The sequence below is a fragment of the Bison bison genome, unplaced genomic scaffold (assembly GCF_000754665.1).
Source record: "Bison bison bison isolate TAMUID 2011002044 unplaced genomic scaffold, Bison_UMD1.0 scf7180017864472, whole genome shotgun sequence".
Taxonomy (NCBI): domain Eukaryota; kingdom Metazoa; phylum Chordata; class Mammalia; order Artiodactyla; family Bovidae; genus Bison; species Bison bison.
In genome coordinates this window covers 1327278-1345468 of record NW_011495033.1, presented here as the reverse complement: position 1 = coordinate 1345468, position 18191 = coordinate 1327278, and the positions used below count along the sequence as shown (strand labels likewise).

The 18191-nt window shown below is 53.3% G+C and overlaps 1 protein-coding gene across 1 annotated transcript in view; it reads right to left on the bottom strand.

Annotated features, from left to right (window-relative positions):
• Positions 1–11939: 11939 nt before the first annotated feature.
• SLC43A2 (solute carrier family 43 (amino acid system L transporter), member 2) overlaps positions 11940–18191 on the bottom strand; it is a 39744-nt gene continuing 33492 nt past the window's right edge. Inside the window, 3 exon segments of the mRNA XM_010861340.1 lie at positions 11940–13493; positions 14135–14258; positions 15473–15546. Of these exon segments, the coding sequence (XP_010859642.1) occupies positions 13332–13493; positions 14135–14258; positions 15473–15546 (360 nt within the window). The 3' untranslated portion in view covers positions 11940–13331.

The window sequence follows — 18191 nt, the reverse complement described above, 5'->3', positions numbered from 1 at the left end:
GGGGCGGGGCGTCTCTGCGGCAACCAGAGCGTCACGCGCCGCGCTGCGCGCTGACCTCAGCGCGGAGGCGGAGCCTTCTCGGGCCCGCCCCTCCCGTCCTTAAGTGGGCCGCCGAGGCGGCCTGCGCGTCCCGGGTGGGTCCGCGCATAAGCAAGACCCGAGCAGCAGGCGGCGCCGACAGCCAGGTGTCCCGCAGGGTCCTAGGGTGACTGTTCATCTGCAGGCGGAACAGATGCCACTGTGCGTTTGGGCCTGACCTGTGGTGTGGTTTGAGATCTAGGAAAGGTTGTATTAGAAAATGTTAATAATGGCCAAGTTTATGTGCACGTAAGGGCTTGACTCCTCACGACAGCTGTATATCAGAAATGTATTATTACTGTCCCCATTGACAGGTGAAGGGGAGGCAGAGGTCAAGAGACTAGCTCAAGAAAAAAAGAAGAGAAAGAGAGAGACACTTGCTCAAGTCCAAAGCTAGCATGTGATGGGGCCGAGGTTTTTACCCTGCAGTCAGTAGTCTAATATCCTTTATCCAAAAAGTTATTTACTGAGGGTCTGCTGTGCATCAAAATCTGTGCTTTTGTTGAGTGAGCAAGTGAAATGAAAGTGTTAGTTTCATTTCAGTCGTGTCCGACTCTGCAATCCTATGGCTGTAGCCCACCAGGCTCCTCTGTCCATGGATTCTCCAGTTAAGAATACTGGAGAGTGGGTTGCCATTCCATTTTCCGGGGGATCTTCCCCACCCAGGGATTAAACCCAGATCTCCTGCATTGCAGGGCAAATTCTTTACCATCTGAACCAACAGGGAAGCTTGAGTGAGCAAGGCAGATACCATCTTGCCCTTAGGGAACTCAAGATCACCTGGGGGTGGTAGGTAGGTGGATGGAGGGGCAGCCAGGCAGTTAGGATGAAAAGGACTGTGAGAGGTGAAATACAGGTTTGGTGGGGTCACACTGGGGAGGTGTAGTCAGCACAGGCATTCTAGAGGAAGAAGTTCTAAGCTGAACTCTGCAGGGGGCTGAGGTGGGAAGAGGTATGGGACAGAGTTGATGCAATGGCTGGGGGCCAGAGGGCCAGCATGTACTTCAGGGGAACTGCAAGAAGTGACTGCTGCATAAAGTTTGAGGGCTGAGGAGCTGTAGTGGGGTGGGGCGGGCAGAGTATGCAGTTCCTGGGGGTGCTAAGGTGTTTGGAGTCCATCCTCAGGGCATGGGCAGGCATCTATGGATTTTAAGCAGGTCTGTAAGCAGGTCTGGTATTTGACAGCTGGAAGAAAAGGGCACTCAGGGAACCGGAAAGGAAACAGGGAGAACCTGTGTGAGGAGGCCTCTGCAGAAGTCCAGGTAGAGTTGGACTAAGACAATGATGGTGAAAGGGGAGGAAAGAAAGACAGAGATGGATTCAGGAGCAACTCAGGAGGTAAAATCAGCAATACTCTATTGACTAATTAGCTGGGAGTGTGACAGTGAGAAAGGAGGGATGAAAACTTCCTGGGTTTCTGGCCTGGGAATCTGGGTGGATGGCATAGTCTTCAGGAAAAAGAGAACAAAGGAAGATTTGCAGATGGGAAGACAATGGCTAAAATGGAGCAGGACCCTGTGGGGCCCTCCCAGGGACAGATCCTTTCTGTGTCTCCCGTTTGCTGTTTATAAGAGACAGGTGTTACGCAGCCTTGTACACCTTTCCTTGAGTTCCAAAGGGCAGATTCAAACAGTTGCTAATCCAAGAAGGGAGGGAATGCAGAAACAGAGGTGAAGCAGTAAAACAGTATCTTTGAGTTCTTCTTTTGGAACTAAGGCCCCCACCCCCAGGTGGAGGATGGTAACTCCAGGCTGAGCACAAGATTCCTGGAATACCAACTTGTTAGCTCATCACCAATCAATTAGAAGAAAATTATTTAATAATTGCCATGTGCTGGCTCTTTCCAGGAAGTAAGTAATCTGGAGCTTGCAGTCTAGTTGGGAAGACTACATCTACTCATTCACTCCGTAAAATATTGATTGAACTCTTTGCCCACTCCTGGGCCTTGTTCTAGGCACTCAGAATACAGGGGTGACCAAGAAAAACAAAATCCTTCTGAAACAGGAGGGAAGGGGGCAGGACACAAGCTTTAAAAGAATGACATAGCACATGATGAAAACTAGTTAAAGATTGGACTTCTGGTGGACCTTGAACCTCCTTATGTGCTCATTATAATACATTATACATTCAGTCATGTTTGACTGTTTGTGACCCCATGGACTGTAGCTCGCCAGACTCCTCTGTCCATGGGATTCTCCAGGCAAGAATACTGGAATGGGTTGCCATTCCTTTCTCCAAGGTATCTTCCCAACCTAGGAATCGAACCCAGGTCTCCTGCTTTGTGGGCAGATTCTTTACTGTCTGAGCCACCAGGGAAGCCCTTTGTAATTAATGGCACACCTACCAGTACCTAGACAGCTCCAAGGCTGACCATCAAAGACCAAAAAGTGGGCAGTTGCCCAATTCCTGGAAATCTCCCCCAAATAGTTGGAATAATCCTCCTCCTCATTAGCCTGTTAAATTACCCAGCCCATAAAAACTACCATGTGATACCTCAGGAGCTCTCCCCTTCTGAGATGACCCACACTCTGTTTGTGGAGTGTGTTTCTCTCTAAATAAATCCACTTCTCTTTTATTTTCAGTTGTGTTGGGTCTCCATTACTGCGTGCAGGCTTTTCTCTGGTTGTGGCCCGTGGGGGCTATGCTTCATTGCAGTGCGTGGACTTCACGTTGTGGTGGCTCTTGTTGCGGCGGAGTACAGGCTCTAGGCTCAGGGCTTCAGTAGTTGCAGCACAGGGGCTCAGTAGTTGTGGTGCATGGGCCATTGCTCCACGGCATGTGGAATCTTCCTGGACCAGGACTTGAGCCCGTGATCCCTGCAATGGCAGGTGGATTCTTAACCACTGTGCCACCAGGGAAATCCAATAAATCCACTTCTTACCTATCATTTTGTCTCCCACTGAATTCTTTCTGCGTCAAGACATCAAGAACCTGAGCTTCATTAAGTTCTCAAACCAGGTGTGGTTGTTTGCTGCTGCTGCTAAGTCGCTTCAGTCATGTCCGACTCTGTGTGACCCCATAGACAGCAGCCCACCAGTCCCCCGGTCCCTGGGATTCTCCAGGCAAGAACACTGGAGTGGGTTGCCATTTCCTTCTCCAAAGGATTGTCCCAACCCATGAATCAAACCCATGGCTCCTGCACTGCAGGCAGATTCTTTACCCCTGAGCCACCAGGGAAGCCTGAGACCTATGTGATCTCAATTAAAAGACTGTGGGTTTAAGTCCCAGTCTCAGTTCTAACCGAGTTTGAGTCTCAGCATGTGGGCTCAGGTCCCAAATCTGAGTTGTACAGTTTCACTTCCCTTGTTTGGTGGGGTTAGGCAGACTATAAACAAATGCAGAAACAACTTCCAGTAGAGGTGAATGTTAAGAAGATGCTGAACAAGGTGACTGTGGGCAGTGAAGGTGGTATTAGATGGGTGGTCAGGGAAGACTCTTAGAAGAAGCCATGTTTTGGGACCTCCCTGACAGCCCAGTGGTTAGGACTCAGTGCTTTCACTGCTGGGGTTCACATTCAATCCCTGGTTGGGGAACTAAGATCCCATAAGCCACGCTTTGCCGCCAGAAAAAAATTTAAAAAGAAGAGGTCATGTTTAGATAGAAACCTGAATCAGAGTTGAGATGAGGGAGTCTGGAGGGCCTGCCAGGCAGTGAGGGAAATATAAAGCAACGCAACCATTAAATTACCCGAGAAACACCTTCCATGTGGAGGAATTCACAGAGAGGAGGCCTCGCACTTGCAGAAAACTGTACCGAGTGATGGAGGTCACTGGCCATAAAGGTGACCGTGTGTGACACAAAGGACAGTGCTGGAAAGAGTCCAAGGAGAGGCTCCTGGGCTGGAGGGGTGAAGGAAGTGTCTAGGGACAAGGTGGCGATGAGTATCTGGCTAGAAGAGGGGATTGTCATCTTTGCAGGGAAAGGAACACATGCAAAGGGGCAGAGTCAGGGTTCTAGGTGGACAGAATCTGGGGAGTGGGGAGGCCAGGGTAGAGCCTTCAGTCGGAGCATAAGGGGTTCATTTGATAGACACACACACAGCCAGGACAGAATATGGGGCCCTGAGAGACAAGTTAGAGATCTGACCTTAAGGAATCCGCATTCCTTATCACTCAGGATCAACTTGGAGAAGGAAATGGCAACCCATTCCAGTATTCTTGCCTAAAGAATCCTGTGGATGGAGAAGCCTGGTGGGCTGCTGTCCGTAGGGTTGCACAGGGTCGGACGCGACTGAAGCAATTTAGCAGCAGCAGCAGAAGCAGAATCAACTGCTGGCCAGATTTTTACCACACCTGCTTCATTTCTTTTCTGAAACATCATGTCATCTCTGCCCTCCATATACCCATGTGCATTCTAGAAATAGGGATATTTTCTTCTGAATCCACAATGCCATTATCACACTGAACAAAACTGGTCATCTCTTACCCAGTTCATATTCAAATGTCCCTAATCATCTAAAAAATATTATTTTAGAGTTTATTTTAAATACATTTGGTATCTGAACAATGTCTGCCTTTTTTTTCCCTCCACATTTTATTCTCAGGTGTTCTGTTTCTTACATCTCTTCTTCTAACAAGCTTTGCTTCTGGCGTACATAACAGTTAGGCCTTGGAATTTCCCTGGTGGCCCAGTGGCTAAGACTGCACTCCCAACACCTGATCAGGGAACTAGATCCCATATGCTGCAACTAAAAGAAAAGATCCCACGTGCCCACGTGCTGCAACTAAGACCTAGTGTAGCCAAATGAAAAAAAAAAAAGATCAAAACCTTACATGCAGGGCCCACAGCACTCTCCAGAGTGCCTCACTGTGAGCCAACGATCCCACTGTGGGAATGAACCCCTGGTGCCTGATGCCCTGGAGTTCCAATCCTACCACTTCCTACCTGTGTGACCTTGTGCAAGTTGCTTAACCTCTCTGGGCCTCACCTCCTTCATTTGTAAAATGGAGACAATGGTAGTGGCCGCCTTGTGGACTTGCTGGATGTCCGTAGATGAGGCAATAGGCGTAAAGCAGTTTCATGCAGCGCGTGGCATATTTCTGTATGACCGTTCTGGAGGAAGGGGGGCCTGTGAGGAAGGACCCCTCGAGGCTACGTGTATATGCTCCTGGCTGAGCCGGCGAGAAGAACGTGAATCTCCGGTATCATAGCAATCTTTCTGTCTCACACATCTCTATCTCTCTTCCTCTATCTGTACCCATCTTTTCTCCATCTCTCTAGCTGCCCCTGTCTCCTTCTGTCTCTCCTCTCCATCTCTCGGTATCTCTCTCTGTTGATCTCTCTTTATCTCACATCTAGAAGTCTCTCTGTATCTCTCTCTCTCTCTCTGTCTCTCCCTTTCTCTTTTTGTTCTCTCTGTGCCCCTTCTGTCTCTCTCTTTCTGTTCCTCTGTAACTCTCTGTCGGTGCTCTCTCTGTCTCTTTAATCTCTCTTGCTATCTCCTCTCTGTGTTTCTCTTTGCCTCTTCCTGTGTCACGTCCCTGCTCGTCTCCCTCTCTCTGTCTCTCTTCATCCCTGCCATCTTGGTCTTTGTTCCTGCGCTCTGGGTAGTGATCCGCTCTCTCTTGGACTCCCCCTGTCTCCTTTGCACTGTTGATGTCTGCGCCTCTCACAGTCCTGGCCCTCCGTGTGGATGCTCCTGGCTGGCTGGCCCTTCTTACCGCCTCGGTCGCAGCCACACCTGTAACCCATCTCTGGGTATCGCGGGGAGACTGTGTTTCACTGTTTCCATCCTCAGCTCGGTCCCTTCCTGCCTGCTGAAAGCATACTCTTCTCCCAGCCTTGGCCTCAGCCAGTTTCAGCCTCTTTTTGGTTTATTTCTCTCTCGCTCACTCTTTTTTAAAAGCAGTTTTATTCATTTGTTTATTTTTGGCTGTGCTGGGTCTTTGTTCCTGCACGGGCTTTTCTCTAGCTGTGGTGAGCGGGGGCTACCCTCTGGTTGCCGTGTGCAGGCTTCTCATTGTCGTGGCTTCTCTTGTAGAGCGCAGGCTGTAGGGCGCACGGGCTTCAGTAGCTGCATATGGGCTCAGTAGTCGTGTTTCCCCAGCTCTAGAGCACAGACTCAATAGCATGTGGGATCGTCCCAGATCAGGGATTGAACCCTTGTCTCCTGCATTGGCAGCCAGATTCTTTACCACTGAGCCACCAGGGAAGCCCTCTCTCTCTTTTTTAAACTTCATCCTCCAGTATTTATCGAGCATCTGTTGCATGCCCGGCACCATTCAAGACTCTAGAGTTTATCGTGGCAAAGCAGTACCCATGCTAGCTCTTGGGGGCATTCGTGATATTGGGGAGACAGACAGACAGGAGGGCAGACGAAGCATGGCCCTGCCTTGGCCTTGCCCCCCTGAGCAGAGGAGTGCATAGGCCAGGCTGGGTCTGTGAGTTTGGCTGGCTGTGCCCTGCGCTGGGCCTGATGATTCCTTGTCCCTAAACAGGGCCTGAGGGTCACTCTAGAAGCCGGACTAGAGGGTTTAACCACTTGCTCACTGGACAGCACTCATGATGCCCCAGGCTGGGGAGACACAGGTAGAAAGTCCCAGCCCACGTGGGGCACAGTCCAGACAAACACAGTATCAGTGGGAGGGAGGGAACAGTGGCGCCCTGGACTTGACCTTCTCCCTCTCTCCCTGCCTCCAGCAGAGTTTGGCCTGCACACGGTGAAAAGCCATTTGAGCAGCCATGATCTTTAAAATAAATTTCTCTGAAATTTCATCTGAAAATGGGGATGTTTTACATAAAACTCAGAATTCCCAGCTTCTTTTGTAAAAATCAGGAGATCAGGCAACAGTGGGCTCGTTCCCACAGGGCCTTGAAGGGTTAGAGCTGTGTCAAGGCTGTCCTCTTAGCTGGGGCTGTGGCCTCCAGATCCCCGAGGTGCCCCCCAGGTCCTCTTGTGTCCCTGGCAGAGAGGTCACTGTCCAGCGGCCCTTACGTCATCATGCTGGGGTTCTACTTATACTAGAAAACTCGTTCTCCACTGTGTCTGCATCAAAAGCGGGAAAACGAAGGTCACAGTGCAGGGATGTGGCGGAGCGTGGCTTTTGAGCTTGCAATCCTGATGAGTAGAAGCCCTCATGAACCTCCATTTACCATCTCTGCCCTGTGTGCCATGCAGGGGTCCTACCCCGTCCCCAGCTGGCTCCTGAGGCCACCTACCTCCCTGCCCAGGGCCTCAATGCCCTCTACCCTAGAGGATTGGGAACCAAGCTTCAGACAACCAGGCTGCCCTCTCCCCTCCCTAGCAGTGAGGGTCTCCCTGGGGCTTCTCTGAGGAAGCCCAGTGGCTCTTCTTTCCTGCTGCCTTTGCCCAGGGCCCAACTTTGTGGGAAACCCATAGAAGAAGCAGGTGTGCCCATGACTGCTGACTCAGGACAAAAGCCGAGGGTCAAGAATGAGTACCTGCCTTAGAACTGGAATTCCCAGCTGCCTTGGGCTCCCTCCACCACCGAGGTCCCCTCCTCGGTCCCTCCCCCAGCTCTGGGGTCAGGGAGCACATTTCAGACAGGTGATGGGCAAGACAAGTGGCAAGTGAATGTGTGACTCAGACAGAAAGAGACACAGGGGCCAAGGGGGAAGCAGTTCTTGGCCATTCTCGGCAGATGTTTATTCAGTGCTTACTGTGTGCCAGGAAGCCAGGTGCTAGAAACAGCAAAGGGCCAGGAAGAGTCAGGGTCAGCTGCTGAGCTGTCAGTGACAAGACATTGACCCCGGTTGACATGGGAACAGATTAACCCTTCAGGCACCACTCTGAGGGCCTGGGCTGGGTCCTTGGACAGAGCCTGGGCCTTTCTACCCACCAAAAGAGATTCAGCGAGGCATGACCCTCTCTCTCTTTGTCAAAGGAGAGATAAGCTCCCACACCCTCCTCTAAACACGTTCACACCCGACGTGCCTGGAATTATACCCCAGATGTCAACACACACATGCACACACATGCACACAAAGGCACACAGGCGGTTTTACAAGGAGGTGGCGTGAAGGTGTTGTCCACAAGCTGTGCTCTGAGTCACCCACCTCAACGTAAAACTGTCAAGAGTGCCCGAACATCCCCCATTTAGAGATTATCTTGAGAAGCTTTTTGGCCAAGTCTCTTACCAAAATGCGAAAGACGTCAAAGTGAACAGGGGGACAACTTCTTAAGGCTTTTGCTGAGAGAGGGTGGTCCTGAGAGGGGGAGGGATCAGAAGAAACAGACCTCACTTCCTTTACTTGGCCAAAGTCCCAGGCAGAGCTGCCTGAAGTCTGTCCTGTTACACGGGCGGGAGAGGGTGTGTGCGGATGGTCCTTATCCCCTGTGCTGTCTGCTCCGCTCCAGGGTCATAAAAATAATTCTATCACTGGTTAAGTGCCTACTAAGTGCCAGGTACAATAACGTACAACTGCTTGACGTCCAGGTCCACTGAGTCTCCGGGGGCGGCGGTAACACTTCCATTTTACAGATGAGAAACCGAGGCTCAAGACTTGTCTATGGTCACAAGATAATAGGCGTGGTGGGGCCTCTAACCTCTGCCCTTCCCTCATCGCCTCCTCAGCACAGGGAGGTAGAGTCTCACTCTGGGAAGGGTTGAGCAGCCGGAGGCCCTAGTTCGGTCTTGGATCTGCTTGGGAGGTTGAGAAGGGCTGACTCCAGGGCTGGAAGTGCTGCCTGCAGAGAGACCAAGGGCACAGATGGGAGAGGTCTGCCCTGCGGTGGGGACGCTGCGCCTCCTTCCTGATATGCATCCCATCCAGGGTTTGGGGCGAGTCAGGGCCTGGGTCGGGGACAGGCTCCCAGAGCCGGCCTGCTCACCCTGACCCCACCCCACTCCAGGGGGGTCCCACAGCCTGTGGAAAACCCACCTCCTCACTTTCAGGGTCCTGGGCTCCTAATCCTAACCCCACAGTTAAGACGCCTTCCTGCCCCAGAACTCACGAGAATCCATTGTATTACCCCTCAGAGGGAGGGAAGCTGTGGATTAAACAGCCCCAGAAGCCTGACTCTGTTAAGAAGACTTCTCAGAGCTCAGAGACGGGAGCCTCTTGCCATAGCGGACCCACAGCCTGACCCCTCCGGATCACCTGCCCCTGGTGCATATCTGTTTAAATTCACACAGATGGACATGCAAATGTATTAACCGCCAACGCCCACACCCCTGAAGACTTTCCTGGTGGTCCAGTGGTTCCAATGCATGGGGTGTGGGTTCAATCCCTGGTAGAGGAACTAGGATCCCACATGCTGCATGGCGGGGCCAAAAGATAAAAACTCCCTTGGAGAAGGAAATGGCGACCCACTCCGGAATTCTTGCCTGGGAAATCCCAGGGACAGAGGAGCCTGACGGGCTACGGTCCGTGGGTCACACAGACTCGGACATGACTAAGCAACTAAGGAACAGCAACCTGGGTTTGTCAGTCTCTATGGTGTGAGGACTGTAAGAAGCTGAAAGGTTAAAAGCATGATCATGATATAAGAAGAAACAAAACTCCACTGGGCTGACTGAACGTTCACGCAGTTGTCTGAGACAGTGCTGTGCACGTCCTCCCACCACTGGCCACCTCCCCACCTTCAGCGTGCTTGGGGCCTAGGGCCGTGGGAGGCCCTCATGCTTCACAGCCCAGGGCCAGAACAAGGAAGGCTGGAGTTCTTCTCACCAGGCTGACACTGAGTACAAGAGGGAATAGGAGATGGAGCAAAACAGAAAGGAACCCACAACCCGCAACCCCACCTGTGGCCTTTACGAGGGTGGGAACCTTCCTGACGACAGGCCCAGGCAGCGAGAGCCGCAGGCAGAGGCCAGGAGGCTTTGGAGGAAGCCAGCCACAAAGGATCACCTGGACTCAAGTCCAGGGAGACAGAAAGGACGGGGCTCCTGGCAACACTCCTGAGGCTGGTGTGACCCTGCTTCTTGCTCCAGTTGAATGCCCTGGACCGGGCACCACTGCCTGCTCCTTCCTTCCCACCAGGAACCTGGAGAACCAGGGGGATGATGGAGGGCCCAGGCCAGTGATGACCACTGCCTTTGACCAGCCCATGGTCCCTTCCCCATCCCAGGGCACTCCTCTCATGGCTGGGGGTGACCAGAGACTTCCTCCCCCAAGTTACCATCCGCCTCTAAGGCCAAGATGACTCTACTACGTACAGCTCCCCCAAATCTAAGGAAGCTCTTGGCTCCAAGAAAAGGAGAACCCACCTGTGTCTGTTTCCCTTCCTCAGGCTGTTTCACCTTGATCTTAAGGCCTGGAGGCCCCCAGGCTGCCGCTCCGAATGGACTGTCCTGATCTAGAGGGTCGTGGCTGCTCCAGAGATTAGGACCATGTGCAAGTCCTTGGCTTTAACCATGAGCGAGTTACTCTACCTGTGCAGGCCTCAATTCTCCCAGCTGTAAAATAGGGAGGGGAGTATACCAGCTCTTGGCTTCTTAGCATGCCTCAGTGATGGTAATGAGAAAATATAACTCATCAATCCTGCAGCCAGAGTAAAATGACTGGCAAGGGAGTGGGGGTGTGTGTGTGTGGCACACGTGGTACCCAAACCGCCTGATACCCTGCTCTCATTTTCATGTCCCTAAGCCCCATACACTACTGGCTCCGGACTATTTTCCACCCTGAACTCTGGTTTCTCAACGCCTGCTCCTTTCCACGTGTACACACCCTGCAGGCAGGTGGGCGAGAGAGAGAGGTCGAAGCTCCCACTTCGGCTGCGCTGGGGGCTGCTGGGCACAACACAGGCTGTGTCCTTGTGGCCTCAGTACACTTCCCAGTGGGAAGGGCCCTTGCTAATCAGCACTGCCCCAAACTGCACTCCATTGTCAGTGGCTTTCAAATGTTGGGGAGGGGGGCAGCTGCACCAGAATCACCAGGTGGGGCTTAGCAAAGAATAGACTTTAGTTTCCCTCTAGGTCAGAGGCAAGCCCCTGGGGCTGTTATTAACACGCACCCCAAAAGCTCCTGCTGCAGGTAGAACCTGGGCCACACCTGGGGTGGGGTGGCTGGGGTTGTTAAAACCATTCCCCAGCTGCCCACCACACCCCTCTGGAGAGCACAGCCCACCAGCACTGAGCTAACTTCACCTCGTCCAGCATTTCCCAAATCTGACTACAAAACTTTTAAAAAATTATGTATTTGGCTGCACCGGGTTCTTAGTTGAGACATGTGGGATCTAGTTCCCTGACCAGGGATTGAACCCAGGTCCCCTGCATTGGGAGTACAGAGTCTTAGCCAATGGACCACCAGGGAAATCCCAAAACTTTTTTTAAAAATTAAAATAACCTTCACATTTTCCAGAACTAGAGTTTTTAGGAATGCTTTGGGAGAAATGTTCATCTCACACTCTCTCCTTTAAAAAAAAAAAAAAGTGTTTAAAACAAATACCTGCTTTTGAGTATTTGAGTGGATGAAGCCTAGGGAGGTGAGTTTCAGGGGCTCAACTGTGACAGGAAGCTCAGGTCTGGGCCTGGGTCTGCCCCTTCCCATCACCACCCATTCCTCCCGCCACATCCTGCCCCTGCTGTCTTTGAGGCTGCGGCTTGTCTGGGGTCACCCTGCGTCCTGAACCCAGGAGGAACCCTTGGTGTGGCTGACTGGTGACAGGAAGCCTGAGCAGGGATGAAAGGGGGTCAGGATTAGCCTGTCTGGCTGGGATAAGCAGCAGAGGAGTGGGTGGCCACACTTCTAAGGTGTCTGCACAGGCCTGATGTGTTAGGGCTGGGGCAGGGGAGGAAGGTCTTTTCCTAGCCCACCGCCCCTCCCAAGACAGCAATCACACCGAGAGAGAGATGTTACCCAGAGTCGGCAGCTGGGGACAACTGGGGCTGCTCAGTGGCAGAAAACTTTGTCCTGCCTTTTCTTCTCAAGCTCAAAACAGGCACATGGAGTCATGAATTGATATGCTAGAAGGGGGCATCCCTTACCAGTAGGGAAGTGGATTTATTGCTTTATAAAAAGGAGTCTGATAAAACTGAAAACATATAACCTAAAAATCCACCCACCCCTCTCAGAACTCCCAGGAAGCCTCAGACACATTTCTGAGCGCAGTCAAGGTGGGTGGGTTGGTAAGCCAGGCCCGCCTGGCAGAGGAAAGGTGGCCTCACCCAAGTAAACAGCTCCAGGGCCCCTAGGAGTCTGCCAGCAGGGGGCACTGTGGCCCCGCAGCTGGGACAAGCTTGGCCCTGAACAGGGCTGGCTCCCAGGCGCTGGGCTTGCTGCAGGCCTGGCCAGCTGGGGGCAGCTCTGGGAGGATAAGTGCAGTCACCCAGAGCCCACACCCTGCCACCACCCCCACACACATTTCTCATACCCAGCACATGCAAACACAGCCCACACATCCACACCCCCTCGGCCTCTCACAAATTCACCTCCCCACCCAGGCCTGGACCTCCAGGACTGTCAGCCGCAGCCTCACTTCCACACCCCACAAAAACAGCTGTGTGTGTGTGTGTGTGTGTGTGTGATATGCCCTGTTGGTGCCCCCTTAATTCCCTTCAGGTCACAGCCTGGACAGAGGGTGGCAGTGGAGACATGCCCCCACTCAAGTCCTGAGGGAAGAGGGAAAGGGCCGCTGCCCGGCCTTGTCCATGGTTCCCACGTGACCATCCAGCCCTCCAGACCCTTCCCAGGCTAAGCTGGAGGGGGGAGGACAGGGGGCGGGGGGGCGCTTCCCCACAGGCCTTGAACAGGAGGACAGGCCATGGACAGGCCACAAAGGAGTTAGCACCAACAACAGGAAGCGGGTCCTTCCTTCCTCAGGCAGCTCTGACTGGCCGGGGGAGGAGGTGAGGGGCCAGGCTGGGGGTGGGGGTGTGCAGACAGAGCAAGCCTTTGTCCTCAGGCAGGCGTGGTCGGTGGACATGCAGCCGAGGGGCAGGAGGCGGGCAGTGGATGGCAGACCCCTCTACTTTGGCTAGAGGCAGAATCCGGACACACTTCAGGGGAGAGGGTCTGCTAGCCCAGGTGGTCCTCCTGGCTTCTCCTGCAGGCACCACGGAGCCCCGAGGCTCAAGGACCCCTCGAGGGTGGCGGAGTGAAGTCCAGAGCCTCCCTGCCTCCAGCAGGAGGAGAAGCGTCTGTCCCGGCCCTCTCCCATCCGTCTGTCCACCGCAGAGCTCCGAGGCAGGACCGGGGCCCTGGGAGGGAGCGTGGACTCCAACACAGTGAAGGACAGGATCCTGGGGTTGGGGGTGGGCGGGAGTGCGTGGAGGTCCTCTGGGGTGGGGACGAGGACACCGCGAGTCACTGAAGCGAGAGGGCAGGAGGCCGCGATCCCGAGAAGGCAGGCGCTACACAAAAGCCTCCTGGTTGGACGAGCCGTTGAGCTTGAGGAAAAGCTTGTCGTCCTCTCTCTTCCGCTCTAGCTGCCTCTCCAGCTGGCGCCGGTAGCAGATGAGGTAGAGGGGGAGGCAGAAGCCCAGCATGCTCACGACCAGCAGGCCCACGTTCACCTGGGGGGCAGGGACAAGAGTGGCCGTCACGAGGGGCAGGGACCCCAGCACGTGTGGGCTGCAGTCCTTGTGCAGCCAGACCCTTCCTCGCTCTCAAGGTTGGGATTGAGGCGAAGGTCACAGGAAAAACAAAGGAGGAGTTTCAGGAGGTCCGAGGGCCTGTCATCCCACATTCTGGCATCAGGATTCCCCAGTAGTCCACGGGCCACACCAACGTGCTGATCTGAAGGTCCAGGGGTGTGGTGGGATTGGGACAAGCTCACAGAACCTGGTTATGAATCCCAGCCTCTGGCAGGAGTGGCAGGGACAGCAACTCGGTTCCATTTACCCCAAAATCAGGTCCAGAGGTTGAGACTCTGAGCTTCCACTGCAGGAAGTGTGGGTTTGATCCTTGGTTGGGGAACTAAGATCCCATATGCCACACAGCATAGCCAAAATAAATTTTTTTTTAAGAAACGGATAGAAAGGATACTCTTCCCCTCTTGCTCCCCAGCCTATTCACAAGGGATCCCTGAACTGACCCTAACCAAAGTTCCAAACTGCCTGTGCTGGGGTTCTGGAACACGCTGAGATGCCTCCCAGCTCCCAGTCAGCAGAGTAGAGTGGATGCCCATAACCCGGCGCCCCCCAAACCTTCTTACCCACAGAGGGTCTCCCTGGAGGGGACCCATCATAGCCAGAAACAGGGGCTGCTGCAGGAGAGCGAAGAGGGCGCTGATCAGGGACTGCAGGCCCGTGAGGCTCCCAAACTGTGTGGAGGGGTACCTGCCAGGACAGGAGAGAGCCTGTCACCACGGGGCCCACTGTCCGGCTTCCCGGATGCTCCTCGGCCTTAGCCTGGCCCCACTTGCTGGTGCCCCCAGGCTGCAACTTGAGGTATCAAAGGAGATGTGGGAACAGCTTCAGAGGACAGTCCGGTGTCCATCTTTGGACTGCTTTGTGATGAGCAGTTCCATGCAGAGAATTTCCCTTTTGGACCAGCATGAAGGCCCTGGGGCCCACGGGTGTCTGGCCGAGCCGAGTGGACAACATGATTCCGGCAGGAGTCTGTGGCTCGGGAGCTAGGCCCAGGGAGCAGGTGGGAGGCTGGGCCGGGCTTGGCTGCACCTTCATCCAGAGGAGCATTGTATAATCACGGAAACAGCATCACAGCCCTCAGCCGACTCCCTCAGACTCTGCCAGGGTGGCCTCAACTTCCTCTAGGTCTTGGGGCGGGGAGGGTGGCGTGGGGTGGAGCATGCAGACCTGGGATGACCCCCATGGGATGCTCTTGGGAGCGGGGAGAAAGTTCTGGCATAATCTCAGGACATTAGGCATCGTGGCTTAGCAAGGAATGGCTGCAGGAATGAGCCTGTCTTTGGTCAGAGAGAGACAGCGGATGGTGTTTGGGTTCTGGTGTTTGAGCCAAGCCCCAGCCTGAGGAAGACGAACAACTATGGTTCCTTAGGTGTGTGTGGCCTCTTGGAAAAGGAGGCAGGTTTCACTTTAGCCAAGGGCTGAGAAAACTGCGGGCAGACCAGCCCTTTGAGGCCCTGTGTGGGCTCTGTCAGGTACATTCGGGGCTCAGTTATTTATGTCGCTGCTGCCACTGAAGGCCATTTGAAGGTCAACATTCAGATGCATGTAGCCAGAACTCACCCCTGCGCTTCCCATGAGCAGTCAGCAGCAGCCCCAGGACTCAGCTGAGCAGCAGCCCCTGAGGCCGTAACGATACCGAGCTGCACCCTAGCCGGGGGAACTGACTTCGTGTTAAATGCCAAGGCTTGTGGGCACCCAACTGTCTGCCCACTGACCTGCTCCCACCGAGTACGGCCTTCTCCTGACACACCCCACAGAAACCCTAATATCTAAGACAAGAGGAGGAACCTCAGGTAGACAAGATGGTCCCCTTCAGGCCCTCAGCCCCACCTGGAAGCCCCCTCAGGTAATCCATCCCCTTACCCTCAGCCACCAGGCCACCCGCAGCCCCCAGGACTTACACGGCGGCATATAAGCCCCCAACGGCCGAGTGGATGAATCCTCGCACGATTGTGTGCAGGATGAAGGAGAGGATCTGAGATGGGGAGAGCAGAGTGTGAGCAGGAGACATGGAGGGTCTCCCTTTGTCCCCCTGCCCCAAAGCTCCCAGGGTCCTGAGTGGTGGGAGCACTGGCACCCTGGAGTCGGCTTGGCCAGTTCGCCATGGCCAACTCCCGAATGCCAAAAATTCTGAGCCAATTGTTCAACACAGTCATTACTAACAACTCCATTGCATTAAAGGTACAATTTAGTGACAATTGACCCTTGGACAATGTGAGGGATTAGGGGTGCTGACCCTCTATGCAGCCACAAATCCACATTAAACTAATACTCTGGCCTCTGTATCCACAGTTTCATATCCTCAGATTCAATCACCCACTGATTGTGCGGTACATATTTACTATTGAAAACAGTCCAAGCGTGAGTGGAACCGCACAGTTCAAACTTGTGTTGTTCAAGGATCAACTGTGCACTGAAAACAAAGTTCGTGAATACTCAAAGCCCATCACATCTTGATCACTTCATTCTGTTTTACTATTACCTCTAGTCTTAAGGTTTTTTAAGTCTACTGTAGATATTGGGTTGGTTAGGGTTTTCCCCTGAACATCTTAAGGAAAAACTCTAACGAACTTTTTGGCCAGGTGGCACGGTGGTAAAAGAATCCACCTGCCAATGCAGGAGGTGCAAGAGACGCGAGTTCGATCCCTGGATCGGGTAGATCCCCCGGAAGACAAAATGGCAACCCACTCCAGTATTCTTGCCTGGGAGATTCCATGGACAGAAGAGCCTGGAGGGCTATAGTCCATGGGGTCGCGAAAGAGTAGGATACGACTTAGCAACCGAGCATGCATAATATATATATGACGGTGTGTTATCGTGTGACAATGGACAATGTATTGTTTGATACTAGCCATGATGAACACACTTACACCATGGAAATTGCCAAACATGAGAAACCAAGGCTCCCGCTACCCCACTCCCATCTAAAGTCTGCCATCAGGTGTATGTATGGACACGGCACTAGGTAGGAGGTCACGGATCATCACGCCGGCCTTTGGGGACCCGAGGGCCGTGCCCCGGTCTCCCAGCCTGGTCCTCTAGGCCCTACTGGCAGATGGCTGTCCCCCTCTCCTCTCACTCTGCTTTCCTAAGGAAAGGCCACTGCTGGCAGGCTGAGCAGGCCCTTGTTAACGATTCCTGAGAGCCACGAGCTGTCTACTTTGCTGCCGGGACCCTTTGTTTGTTCTCTGCACAGAGCCCTGTCATCAGGCGCAGCAGCCAAGCCCTGTTTCCGGGAATGTGGGCGGCAGAGGCAGGGGGACTGCTCTCTGCGGCGCTGTGAGAGGGCTGTGCCCGAAAGCACACGCATCCCTTACAGGCTCCCCCTTTGCACCCCAAAGGCTGTGCTGCCTCTTCACAACTTGTCTTTCAGTAAGAACTGGTTAAAACAAAAAGCAGATCGCGGTCCTCACTGACCACTGCCCCGTGACTGGACAAGGTGGTCAGGGCAAGGGTCTACCGGTCTTGCAGAGAGGGCCACCACCACCAGGAGGCTGGGAAGGCACCAGGGATGTGCCAGTACTCCCGTCTGGAACCGGCATCAGTCTCTGGGGGTTTATTCCAGCTGCACGCGGAGTTGGCACAAGCACACGCCAATACCCGTGGGTGGTGCACACCTGGTGTTCCCTGTATTTCTACATGTGGCCACTTGTAGAAAGGAAGGGACTCCTGCTTTCCTCCTGGACTTGGTCCAAGATACCACCTGGACTCGGGTCACACCCATCTGGGAGCAATGCCATCATTTGTATCCCTTCCTTCAAAGTTCAACTTGAGGACTGGAACTAGAACCCTTCTGTGGACCTAAGGGTGGAGCCAGGCAGGTAACGCAATCTACCTTTCTTGAGCTCTCTGCCAAAAGTCAGGTTCCAAAAGCACTGGAAATCTTGTGCAAGGCAATTAAACTTTTGAACCCAGATACCAAGAGCTCATCATCAGAGGCTTTCTCCTGTGACCATCCTGAACCAGAAGAGCAAATGCTCCCATCAATGCCACAGACTGGCCAGACCTCTTAGGATGTCAGATCACAGCTGTCTGAGCAAAGGCAAAACAATTAGCTACACAAATACACCATGTGACTCCAGAAATGGTAAGATGATGGTATTCATGGTGTGTAAGATGCCCCAAGACCAAGAAGAATAATACACTTTCATAGGGAAGGGTCTACTGTGAAAGGAAATCTCAGTTCCATTTACAGCTTGCTCTTAGAACTGTGGTGCTGGAAAAGATTCTGGAGAGTCTCTTGGACTGCAAGGAGATCAAACCAGTCAATCCTAAAGGAAATCAACCCTGAATATTCATTGGAAGGACTGATGCTGAAGCTGAAGCTCCAATACCTTGGCCACCTGATGCCAAGAACCGACTCATTAGAAAAGACCCTGATGCTGAGAAAGATTGAGGGCAGGAGAAGGGGGCGACAGAGGATGAGATGGTTGCATGATATCACGAACTCAACAGACATGAGTTTAAGCAAACTCTGGGAGATAATGAAGGACAGGGAAGCCTGGTGTGCTGCAATCCATGGGGTCACAGAGAGTCGGACATGACTTAGCAACTGAACAACTCAGCGTTGCACACAGAGCCTAGCAGATAGAAGGCCCTTGGTAAACCAGGGTGGGCTGG